This window comes from Sebastes umbrosus, chromosome 7 (assembly GCF_015220745.1).
Source record: "Sebastes umbrosus isolate fSebUmb1 chromosome 7, fSebUmb1.pri, whole genome shotgun sequence".
In the NCBI taxonomy this organism is placed as follows: domain Eukaryota; kingdom Metazoa; phylum Chordata; class Actinopteri; order Perciformes; family Sebastidae; genus Sebastes; species Sebastes umbrosus.
In genome coordinates this window covers 4,544,387-4,557,741 of record NC_051275.1, presented here as the reverse complement: position 1 = coordinate 4,557,741, position 13,355 = coordinate 4,544,387, and the positions used below count along the sequence as shown (strand labels likewise).

At 40.7% G+C, this 13,355-nt stretch overlaps 1 protein-coding gene across 1 annotated transcript in view; it reads left to right on the top strand.

Annotated features, from left to right (window-relative positions):
• gbe1b (glucan (1,4-alpha-), branching enzyme 1b) overlaps nucleotides 1-7,135 on the top strand; it is a 99,888-nt gene extending 92,753 nt beyond the window's left edge. The window contains exon 16 of the mRNA XM_037774866.1: nucleotides 5,091-7,135. Within this exon, the coding sequence (XP_037630794.1) occupies nucleotides 5,091-5,153 (63 nt within the window). The 3' untranslated portion in view covers nucleotides 5,154-7,135. The remainder of the gene's footprint in view (nucleotides 1-5,090) is intronic.
• Nucleotides 7,136-13,355: the final 6,220 nt, after the last annotated feature.

The following is a 13,355-nucleotide window of genomic DNA, read 5'->3' as shown; positions in this document are numbered from 1 at the left end:
CAGGACGACAAATATACAGTACTACCAAATCCTTTTACACATACTGTGTGCAACATGTTCACAGGTCAGAACTTGTGTTCATTTGTGAGTAATTGTGAGTATACATTTACAGTATGTGAAGCAGATATTAAAAACACAATTTAAAAGTTCTCTTTTTAAATTGTTGTAGTGTAAATATTCCTGTAAACTAAAGAATGAGACACTGTTAGCTCAGCAAAGTTATAATTCTGTATTGTGTATGGCTGTCAAAGTTAAGGTGTTAACGCAAATTAGTTTTTAACGGCACTAATTTATTTAACACATTAACTCAAATTGCGATTTTTAAGTTGTAGCAGGCTCAGTTTTAAAGCTACCATGACGATACTGGTATATGAAACTAGAAAACTAAGGAATCCACTGGTGAAAAACTGGCATGGCCTTTTTCAAAGCGGTCCCTTGACTGCTGACCTCCAGATATGTGAATGTAAATGGGTTCTCTGGGTACCCACGAGTCTCCCCTTTACAGACATGCCCACTTTATGATAATCACATGCAGTTTGGGGCAAGTCATAGTCAAGTCATCACACTGACACACTGACAGCTGTTGTTGCCTGATGGGCTGCAGTTTGCTATGTTATGATTTGAGCATATTTTTATGCTAAATGCAGTACCTGTGAGGGTTTCTGGACAATATCTCTTATTGTTTTGTGTTGTTGATTGATTTCCAATAATAAATATATACATATACATTTGCAGAAAGCATGCATATTTGCCCACTCCCATGTTGATAAGAGTATTAAATACTTGACAAATCTCACTTTAAGTTACATTTTGAACAGATAAATAATGTGTGATAATTTGAGATTCGCACTTAATCAGCCCTGATTTTCATTTATCTATTTTGTGTCAGATATTAAAAACACAATTTTAAAGTTCTCTTTTTAAATTGTTGTAGTGTTAATCTTCCTGTAAACTGAAGACTGAGACACAGTTAGCTATCAGAAAAGCTATAAATCTGTGTATCGGGATCTTATTTTTCAGTTTACAGGAGCTTTGCTTATTATTCTTAGTAGTTATGATAACATAATACTCAATAAACAAAGCGCTGATCAGTGAATGTTGCGATATCGTTGCTAAGACAAAGCAAACAACCAAACTTGAAAAATAAGAGCCAGGTTGTAAACAGAAACAGATAATATCCTTTAATTGAGTCTTGACTCAGGTTTGTGTTGTTCCCCAGTCAGATCCTTGGCCTGCCTAAGAACAACCTGCATTCACAGGAGTGCTTACAGGCCGTTGATCCTTGTTAAGTGAGTAATGGATCCAAACAGAGACATGTCTGGAGACTTTAAGTGCACAGATAGTCAGGCTGTGCTCTTGCCAGCAGCCCGGGTCAGGATACAGAAACCCAGTGGATGATATATTCCTGTGAAGCACCTCATGAATCCTTTATCAGTGTGTTTGAACATTGATCATATTGAGTATTAGCCCGAAGGCTGGACTCTGCTCTTGAAGTGAGGAGAAAGTCCAAGTTCTCACACGAGAGTGATACGAGGCGATACAAGAACATCCGTAAGAAAAAACAAGTTTAAAAAAAGGACAAACGGCAGAGGCTAACTTTCTGCCGGTACAGTATACTGTATGTACTTCGGAAAAAACAAACTGTTTTACTTCCTTCAGCTCATTTCTTTTTGCAGCTCTGATATTAACACTCGGAACAAATTGCCAGATTGGCAAAGGTACTGTTGTACAGTAGCTGCTGTTGGATCTGGCTGCTGGTAGTAACTGCTGCTGCTTAAATCTGAAATGTGGTTTATGAGAGTCTGCTGGTGAAGTGATAAACACCTACTCCGAATGACTCATCAGAAAGCAGCAGAAGCTTTATGGAAATATTCCGACAAATCCAGTCAGATGCTGGAAAGACCTGGGTTGCTTGTCGCGCATCGCCTTCACAAAGCCGCAGAATGTGTGCTACACTGATGAGGATTGTGTGACATAATGCCTGAGACATTTAGATTAATACCGGGTGACTGAATGTGTGATCTAAATGACATCATAACACTGTAGGTTAACCAGCGATGTGGAGTCATAAGTGCTGGGAGCAACGGTGGGTTTAGAAACATTTGAATGAAGGTTTCTTCTACTATGAAAAATATATCAATAAATAAATAATGCCATTTGTAACTGAAAGTATCCCAAATTAAAGGATGAATTATGACACGATGGGCCTTCGGACACAGACATGCAAAGGGGTCCCCCACCCTTCTACACATAGGAGTAAAGAGATGTCTACGACTGACACAGCTGTAGCATTCTCAAGTCATTCTCTTGTTATTTCGTGTCTCTTTGTGGTCATTCTGCTTCTCTTTGTGGTCGTTGTACATCTCTTTGTGTTCATTTAGTGTCTCTTTGTGGTAGTTTTGTGTCTCTTTGTTTTCATTTTGCTTTTTTTGTGGTCATTCTGTGTCTCTTTGTGGTCGTTTTGCATCTCTTTGTGGTCACGTTGCTTCTCCTCGTGGTTAATTAGCTTCTCTTTGTGGTTGTTCTGCGCCTCTTTTTGGTCATTATGCATCTCTTTGTGGTCATTTTGCTTCTCTTTTTGGTCATTATGCATCTCTTTGTGGTCATTTTGCTTCTCTTTGTGGTCGTTATGCATCTCTTTGTGGTCGCTCTGCGTCTCTTTGTGGTCGTTCTGCGTCTCTTTGTGGTCGTTCTGCGTCTCTTTGTGGTCGTTCTGCGTCTCTTTGTGCTTGTTTTTCTTCTCTGTGGTCATTCTGCGTCTCTTTGTGGTCATTTTGCATCTCTTTGTGGTCGTTCTGCTTCTCTTTAGGTCATTATGCATTTCTTTGTGGTTGTTATGCGTCTCTTTGTGGTCATTATGCAGCTCTTTGTGGTCGTTCTGCGTCTATTTGTGGTCGTTCTGCGTGTCTTTGTTGTCGTTCTGCTTCTCTTTGTGGCCGTTATGCATGTCTTTGTGGTCATTCTGCATCTCTTTGTGGTCGTTCTGCTTCTCTTTGTGGTCGTTATGCATGTCTTTGTGGTCGTTCTGCGTCTCTTTGTGGTCATTTTGCTTCTCTTTGTGGTCGTTATGCATGTCTTTGTGGTCATTCTGCGTCTCTTTGTGGTCATTCTGCTTCTCTTTGTGGTCGTTATGCATCTCTTTGTGGTCGTTCTGCTTCTCTTTGTGGTCGTTATGCATCTCTTTGTGGTCGTTATGCATCTCTTTGTGCTTGTTTTTCTTCTCTATGGTCGTTCTGCGTCTCTTTGTGGTCATTTTGCTTCTCTTTGTGGTCATTTTGCGTCTTTTTGTAGTGATTTTGCTTCTCTTTGTGGTCATCTACTTAGTACATTGTCACGTGTGATCCGATTGGCTCTATTCCCACGGGTGGTTTTGTTTTAGCTCTGCTCAATATAAAATGTCCTGTGTTTGATGAGAATGATTTTGACTAAAATGTAACATAATGGGAAATATTTGATCGTTTTTTTTAACTGTGTCTAGTCTGAATTGAAAGTGTGAGTGGGTAACAGGTCATTTAGTACGAATCTAATTTATATCACCTTCACGTTGTGAGGAGTACCGTGTTAATTAGAATGTCTTCCACTAATTGCGGTGCCAACATGGAGCTATCCGCTGCTCTTTGTTCACAGATGGATTTAGAATGTGTCACTATTGCTATCTATTTGCTGGAAATAAAAGCTGTTGACATACTCCAGGTTAGGCGCAGTGGTAGCTTTTGTCTAAACAGGTGCAATGATTTATTCTGCCTTCCCTTCTCTCTGCGGTGCTTCTGCATGGAGACTCTCCCACTGTGACTGTTTAATTAGTCACCAATGTCTGTGTCAGTGTTTCAGTGCCGAGCTGCTCGACTCCCTCGGTGACAAACTGTTGCCAAAGAAACACATCCGCAGCGAGCTCAGATCCACTGATGCCGAGGGGCGGCTTGAAGAGTTCAGGGGGTGATTGAATTGTTTACAGTTCTGCGCTCTTTTTCAGTTTTCTGTGGGGAAATATAGCATCATTTATGTCTGCTTGGCTTTTCCTTTGGCATAAATCTGAAATGACTAATGGTACACTGTGGCTCCTTGCCTCCAAACGACACCGTGAATATCAAAAGGATTGATCAAAGACTTTATTAGCTACACCGCTCCAAACGAACACCCTCACTAAGATTTCTTTGTACTGTATATATAAGGAATCTGACATTTCCAGGCTCAGTTCCTTCTTTTTTTTTTTTTCATGGCGTGCTTATTTTTTTGCTGACATGTTTTTTTCTTCAGTCCACCAAAACTCGGGAGATTCTTTTAGCTCCGCTTATGCCCACTGGCAGATTGTATCTTCACAGAATCTCAAGTTTACACTTGATGCACAGCCAATATATGGAGATGATGAAACACACAGTAATTGCATTGATTGGAGAGTTCAGAGTTGGAAATTATGATTATTTTATTTTTTTTGCCCCCACTTTAGGCAAGATTGCTCATTTTGGGATTGCTCACATGAATGCACAAGCTTTGCATGCAATGTAATGTTAATGAATTTGAGACCGATTAAGTCACTGATCAAGAAATTTGCAGCAGCAACTACGCCAGGATGCACATTCTCCATAGCTCAAAGCTTCAAATGAAATGCCACAGAAGCAGCTCACAAGCACAACTTTCTGCTGCAGATCGGCCGACTCCAGTGCCACCCAGAGGTCTTAATGAAGCTGCAACTCTGTCACACTTTGAGTCTACCTCTCTAACCTTGACAGTCCTCTTCGATCACGGCTTTGGCGTTTGTCTACTGTCTGCTCTGAAGAGTTATTTTTCTGTTCAGATCTGAATATCCCTCTATATAACCCCCCCCCATCCTCTTCTTCTCTGTCCCCATCTTTTTCCTCCTTCTCCTCCCCTTCACGTAGCCATCATGTCGACCTTGATTGTGAGAAGCAATCACGCCTGATCATCACGGCACCCAAGTGCCTCCATGTCTGACTTCTCAAAAAAAAGGATAAACGTGAAGATTCGATAATTTCCTAAATCGGTGATCTCGTTAGCATCATTAATCTTCAATTGTCAACTCACTTTTCTCCCCACTTTCTCCCCTCCCTTTGTCTCTCTTTCTCTCTCAGGTCTACATCCCCTGCAGAACAGCCATTGTCCTGGCCAACGAGGAGATAGATTACTGTTATTAGAGGATGATTGTCTCCACAGAGACCAGGATCGAGAATGGATTCCAACCTCAAACTGAGTGTTAACAATCACCTTCATCTTAAAGTGTCAACCTTGCACACCACCCAAACCCACTTTTTGTGTTTGAGTCTTTTTTTCCTAAATGGGGAGGGAAAAAAAGGCATTGTGAGCTTGTGTGCTTTCAAACACCATCTGCAACCTTAGATGCTGTGTAACCCCATTTACTACAGATTGGTCCATTTGGGAAGCGTCCAACCTAACCAGCAGCTAGATGCTAAAACTTAAAACCCCGCCGAGTCCGTCCACCACTAGCCAGCAGCCATTTATAGGCTCTGTTGAATTTGGCGTGTCATCTGACACACATGACCGGCCACTGTGGCAGAGGGAAGACAACAAACAAGATAAAAGCTCAGAGAAAATACCAATATTTTTCAAATGTTACATATGTAGAAGTAAATTTGACTCGGTTTAATTATTTTGTATTTAATTACAGATCATGGTGTCAAGGTGTTAAGAGATTTACAGTATTACCAGCACTTGAAAATCAAAACGTCCAGGTATTTAATCACCGTCTTTTTTAATTTGCATTTCGGGACCTTGTACGTATAAAAATATTGCAATTTGCACAAAGTAATAAGCTGCTTTGAATTATTATACTTTTAATGGGTATCTAAAACAGTTGTGTTGTAATGCAGCTACTGGGAGCATTTGTGTGGTTATTTATGGCCCTGTTGTTAAGCCAGTAATTTGCAGCTGAAGCAAAGTGATAAAATCATCTAATTTGGATTGTTCACAGTGTGTTGCATAATGCACAAGAAACATTTTTAGCTGAATTACACAGGTTTTTTTCTCCACTTAACCTAAAGTAATGCATGGTTTTCTCCCACAGTAGATCCCATTAACATAGTTTATGTCGTGTATTTCACTAAACTCTGCTAAAATACGTTAATTTTGATGATTTTGTGTGGGTTTTACAGTTTTACAGGTCGGCTATGACTCACACACCTCCCGGCTTTAAGATACCATGATTCATGTGCACTATGTTCATTAGATACTGCAGCATTCCTCAGGGATTGTTGTAGGAAACAAACCCTAAATTCACACAGAGAATGACGTGTGCCTTTCCCATTTACTGTAGCTCTGACTTTTATTGTGACTTTTGTCTCCACACTGTTGATGATTGAACATCTCAAAGACCTGCTGCAACCTGTGTTCCTCATTGCTGTTAATGTGAGAAGGTTGTTGATGAACTAAAACGTGTATGAACCGAAGAACATCACTGGGACAGGTGACTGTTTTTTGTGACTGCTGTCATTAAAATGGTCTCACATACAAGAGGTTTCATCGTTTGAAATAATGTTTTTTGCAAATGACTGTGATAATTGATCTGCGATAATTGATCTGCTTCTAGCCTTTATGTTCTCTTTTGGTTTTTCTAAACATCCGTTGCGAATCGACGTGTGAATGGATGTCTTTTGGACAACTTTCAGCATTCTCTGCACGTTGTTATCAAAGCGTTGCCGTTATAAGTGAAACAAGAGCTGATTTTGAGCATCCCAGATAAAAGCTATAATGCCTTGATTTACTGCCATGGAGACTGTAATTCTGTGATCCACACCTACTGCATTAGCACAGACTCTCAGCCATTTAAGCCGTGTATTGTAGCATATGGCAGGTTTTGATCTGCCTTCCCCTGCAGCGGATGAAAACAAATTCATATTCAGGGCCATCCTCCCGTGTTTAGCCAAAAGTGTCATGAACATATCATTTCTTTTTTGTGTAACACTCAAAAAAATGCCTTTTCTCCACCTCTTGAAGAGCACTGAGAGGATCTCTGCATACATTTCAAGCAACGAGGTTGAGATTGAAGTGGAGTGTTTAATCATCCCTCATCTGACCCAGTGTCATTGTCGTTTTACCACCGCCAAAATGAATTGTCTGCATTTTGTTCTCAAAAGTAAAATTGATGTGTGATGCACAGTAACTATTGCAGCGTGTTTCTTTCATTATTACTAATGATAATAAATCAGTGCCTGTCGAGCCACAAGAAAAATGTGGACGAACTGGACGTGCAGTCTGACTACTGATTCTGTCCCTCCAGAGTATATTGTGATGGTACTCTGTCACCAACTGCTTGACACAAAAACTCTTCTTTTTTGCTCATATATACGGGTCCTGTGGACTGTGTGCAGGGGAATACTGGACCAGACTTCAATGAGGAAAGCCCTGAAGTCTTTGGGACGACAAAAGAAGGAGTCTACCTTGCACTCTGCACTCAAGAACATAAAGTTTCAGTTTCCATTTGGTGACCAGGGAAGCTGTGAAATGTTGTTATGGGACTGTACTGAGCAGCCGCCTCAGTGGTTCCCACAACATGATGTAAGGGGGATGAAAGACAACTCATCAGACCATAATACTTAAATTTCCATTTCCCAGGCATCCTCACTTTGTGCTACTTTGTGCGCCGGCATCAATACAAGCAGCTTCTTAATAGCAGCTGCACCATGAAAAGAGAGTCTGAGGAGATCACAATGTAGCTTTTGTCCAGGCTGTTTCACAAAGGTGCTGATTCAATTCTGCTTGTATTTAGTATTTTTTTTTCTCTTTTTAAACATTTTTATCTCTGTTTTTTTCTGTTACTGGTTGCACATTTTTACTCCTGGGGCTCCTGAGCTGGTCCTTCTGGTACAGGGCCGGCTCTAGCCCTTCTGGTGCCCTATATAGGCGAAATTGGGGTTTGTGTTCAACTCCCAGAACCCTAACCCTAGCCCCGTTAACTGCAACACACATCACACATCACAATGGTTTTAAGACAGAAATTAAGATTTTTATTTTCATAAATAACTGTATTTATTATAATATAAATAAACAATTGGTCCCTGATATTGATGACTTAAAAGTCACTACAGTTTACACTTTGATTAACAAATAAGTGTGACTTGGCAGAGGAAAAAGTGTGAGAAAGAGAATTACAGGGGTGAAAAGTATTTATTTATTTTTTCATTTGTTACCTGAATGCAGACAATGAGGAAGAGCGCCCAACGGAATTTTTTTTTTTTTTAATTATTAATTTATTTTTTAACTCTTATTCTTTTTTTTCTTTTTTTTAGTGCAACCAGCGCCCCCCCAGAGGGTTGCGCCCTAGGCAACCGACTATATGGCCTATGACTTAAGCCGGCCCTGCCTGGGCGGCTCACTTGGTTCAGGTACATTTTGAAGCTGTATGTCATATCTCATGCAACTTTTCAGTCTCTTCACTGTCAAATATCTAATAAAGGCAAAATGCCTAAAATACATAATTCCCCACCCCTGAAAAAACCCTCTGGCCTTTTCCCAAAAATGTCTCTCAGTTATTTTATGAGTATTCATGTGCCACCACGGGGGATGGCTCATACAATATAATGTAGTTCAATCCAATTACCATGCAAATTTGTTCACACAGTAGACAAAATAACAGAAACACCTTAGCATAATGCAACATCACCGCAAACTATGTCCTCAGAACTTTAAATCAACAGCTCTGTGAAACAGTTGCAGCAAACTGAAGTGCAAGCCTCACGCTATATTAGATATCTTACAGGTGTTTATGTTGTTGAGTGCAACCCCTGTAGATATGTCTGCCATGAGATATCCAGGACTTGTATGATGTGCTGTGTCTGAGAAGATTTCATAAGTAACCCTGAGAGCACAGAGCGCAGCGTCTGTGTTGTAACAGTTTGTCTGTTTGTATTTCTTATGGGCTCACGAGCATCGAGATGCCTGGAGGGAAGATCCTGGAGAATGCAGTATTGTCAGAGTCAGAACTGGGGGTCTGACATGCACAAAGAGGATGCTTTCAGAGTGTGACCCAGGAGACGGCAACAAGTCGGGAAGGGATTTCACCATGCACGCTGCTGGCTGCTGCAGCTCCAACACAAAATGCCTGTGATTATATTCCATTCTGTTACTTGAGCTATCCAGATAAATGCCGGCGCTGAGGTCGAGACAAACGCTTTAGAAATTAGAAATGTAAAGAAAATGACATTAAAGCAGCAGTAGGCGGGTTAGAGCAAATATGATGACAAAAAGTTATTTTTATAAAGCGGTCACTATATCCTGACAGTAGTGCATGAGACAGGTCATCTGAAAAAAATAATGTTCCTCCGATGTCCTCCGGTGTCCTCTGGTGTCCTCTGGTGCTCCTAACGGCATCTGCAAGATTTCATAGACCGGAGAAAAACAACTGAGCTGGAGCCTTGCCATCTCTGAGCAGCTGTCAATCACTCGCAAACTCCGATCAAACGGTCAAACTCGGCGGCGCTGATCAAATATGAATCAATATTCTGTAACTGTAATGCCTATTCCTTGCATAAAATGTTTTCAGAAACATCTTGTAGTGTACTGTTTAGCTGTAAAATGAGAAAGTTTGTGACGCGGCAGCCATGTTGAGATTTGTTGAGAAAATACTAAGCGCTGCCCCTCCAGCCGGAGCAAACGTTCTCATTTTACAGCTAAACAGTACACTACAAGATGATTCTGAAAACATTTGAGGAGAGAAGTAGGCATTACAGTAACAGAATATTAATTCATAGTTGATCAGCGCTGCCTAGTTTGACCGTTTGATCAGAGATTGCAAGTGATTGACAGCTGCCTCCGTTGAATGAACAGCCAATAGGAACGCTCTCTCTCTGAAATGACCTGTGATTGGCCAAATTTTTTAAAGCCTTTTTTAAACAGAGCCATGAGGAGGTGCAGAAGTCTAGTTTTCTCTTAGTTGAATTACAATATGCTGAAAGGTTATTATGGCCAATTGCCCAATGATGCCAAAAACATTCTGCCTACTGCTGCTTTAAAAAGTGAAATGTTTGTCAGGTCATATGGCATTTTATCTGCCGGTAGAGTGGGACAACAACCAAAAAATCATTTTGGGAACAAACGCAGAGGGCCATTTAGTATTAGAATTCAAAATCTAGTAGAAAGCAATAAGATTTGAATGGCAAATGTCATTGAATGCCATGATAAAAAAGGCTCTACACTACACCGTGTGTGTCTGATGACTTCCCTTTCTTTTATCATGATATTAGAGTGCTCAAACAGCAGAGAAGACTAGCACCTGAAAAATTTGGTGAACAGCATGTAGGCCTATACCCCCAGAGGATTTCTGTAAGGAGAGTCAGGTTTGATTAAACACGAGCATAAATGTTGTGAGACTTCCTTTAACCCACGCTGAGTCCATTCAAAAATACATTATTAATGTTGACAACTATTACACAGGTTGGTTTTTTGTTCTCATTATTTATCCTATCCTACATACTGTACCACGAGTAGCAAAATTCAGATTACAACTACTGTAAGAGTGCTTGTTCTCTCCTCTCGTGAATATGCGGGAGAGTGAAGAAAAGCATATCTTCATCGTTGTTTTTGAGGAGAGGTAGCCTGTGGTTTCCAGGAACAACCGCCTCCTGCAGGTTTGAATGCCTGGGGCACACAGTATGGAACCTGATGCTTTTTACAACAGCTAGTTGTATTTTTCTAGGATGGTAAAACACCATCCTCCATAAATTCAGCCTCCTATATAATATTGTCAAAGGCTTCATCTCTTGGGCTGGTTCGTAAGAGACATTTAGAGGACGAATCACAGGAGCTTTAAGAGTGAACGTTGTAGTTTTAATGTCACGTTTGGAGCACAAAAAGGGCGCAACAAAAGTACTTATGAGGTATGGGCTGCATCATGCTGACCAATGTTTGTGCCTCTCATTTATTACCATTACACTGGAGTGGCAGAGCTAAGCATCTTTATTTTATCTGCTGTAGAATAAAAAAAAGATATATAACCCATTTCCCAAGTTTTGACTGTATTTCCTATCCAGGTACTCAGAAAGTATGTACTGTATCTCCTTGCTCATTTTATATGACACAAGAAAAATAAAAAAAATGAGCGCTGTCAAAGTTAACGTGATAATAACGCATTAACACAAATTTGTTTTAACCATGTCATACTAGCTTGTCGAGAAGGAGAATAAATAATGCTCCAAACTTACGCTAAATTTTGGCGAGGAAAAAACTGGCATGACCATTTTCAAAGGGGTCCCTTGACCTCTGACCTCAAGATATGTGAATGAAAATGGGTTCTATGGGTACCCACGAGTCTCCCCTTTACAGACATGCCCACTTTATGATAATCACATGCAGTTTGGGGCAAGTCATAGTCAAGTCAATACACTGACACACTGACAGCTGTTGTTGCCTGTTGGGCTGCAGTTTGCCATGTTATGATATGAGCATATTGTTTTATGCTAAATGCAGTACCTGTGAGGGTTTCTGGACAATATTTGTCATTGTTTTGTGTTGTTAATTGATTTCCAATAATAAATATATACATACATTTGTATAAAGAAAGCATATTTGTCCACTCTCATGTTGATAAGAGTATTAAATACCTGACAAATCTCCCTTTAAGGTACATTTCGAACAGATCAAAAAATGTGTGATTAATTTCTGATTAATCGCGATTAAATATTTTAATCGATTGACAGCCCTACTATATATATATATTAAAATAATAAAACATTTTTGAATTGAGCATGGACATATTTGTTTGGAAAGGGTTAAAAACGGGTTAAAAATCGTCTTTATGGTGTTTCTGGTGGTTCTGGGGTTTTTTTAAAGATCACTGGGTAGCCAATTTATTATTTATTTTTTCTGGAAATAGGATGCTTATCTCTGTGACTTGAATGTAAATGTAATACATGAGAGGCACAAACTGGGACTAGTTTGGGAGTTTTTGTATAGCATCGTTTTTTTTTTTTTCTTTTGACAGAGGTCTCCGATGTTTGTGCTATAAGCAAACATGATGTGGCCAAGCTATCTCTTTATTGAAAGCATGAAGATGGAATTGATATCACTCTCCTTATATCAAACGCTTGAGATGGAGGAGTCCTTGTTCCTCCTGGGTCAAACTGATTTGAATCTTTACTTTTATTGTGATGGATATGACAGTGGAGCCGTCTTAGTGGAGCATCAGGGAGAGGAGAAGGGACCGCTGTCAGGCCCAGCAGAGAGCAGCGACAGTCGGCTGATATTCTTTACAGTCACTTTTTCATCTTCATGCAACGCCGGCAGTGGCTGCTTCCATCTTTGGGACCCTAAGTGCCACTTGTTTTCTATTGTACACGGTAATTAAATGCATTCTCCTGGTATCTCGCGTCTATTCAGTCCTCATTAAACAGCCTGAATGAAAACCATCAGTGCCCGAGCTCCTGAGAACCAGAGCTGAGAAACCTTAGTAGAAACTGCATTAATACAGAATCCTGAGATAAGTTCATGTGGTGGGAAAGGATCCAGCAGAAATGAACAGATACTGTATCTAAGAGAAGCAAAATGTAGCGATATCTGGTGAGGGGGGAGCGTGCAAGTATTTCTTATGATCTACTTCCTTCTCCCAGTCCCACAGGAACCGCATTACTTCAAAATCACCGTAGAGCACTGACTCCCATTTATCAAGGCGATCCACAATTGGTCCACAGGGTGAGCGGCAGTCAACCATAAATCTAGAAACGTCAGATAAGGCGCCATCTACAGCACTTCTCTTACCAATTACATTTTAGTAAGCTTTGATACATGTAGTAGTTACAGTCAAAGCAATCATGAAGCAGCCTCGGTATCCAACTGATCTCAACAACCTCCAACAGCTAGCTATTTCACCAGGGCCCGGGCCTAAAACCTCCATCCCAGGCAGGATGGAGCTTAGTCATGACTGGTGGGACTTCCTGTTTTGTATGCTGAGCAGTCGGAAAGGATCCCCTTGCATTGATAATCCCAAATCCTGGTGTAGATTTTTTGGGCATATATATGAAGAATGGGGCTGAAATAAGAGGATCACGACATGGTACTGCAGGAGGGAACTCAGAGAATGGAGCGGAACAGCTTTGTTTCCCCCACTGAGACTTGTGCAACTTTACAAGCAATCCATAATCATCCTGCGCTGATGTACGCAGCCATGAAGGTTGGAGAGTTGGAGGATGGAGGAACCGGCAGGGACAGAGGTCAACATGTGCATACTGATATATAGAGCCAAATGTAAAATGAAGACATGACTACAGGGTGTGTTGCTGTTTCTCTGATCACCATCCAGGATGCCTCCAACAGGAGGAGCTGGAGGAGACATTTGCTGGTAAAGAGCGACATCTGGTGGTTCCAGGTGGAACCTGCAGGAGGAAAACTAT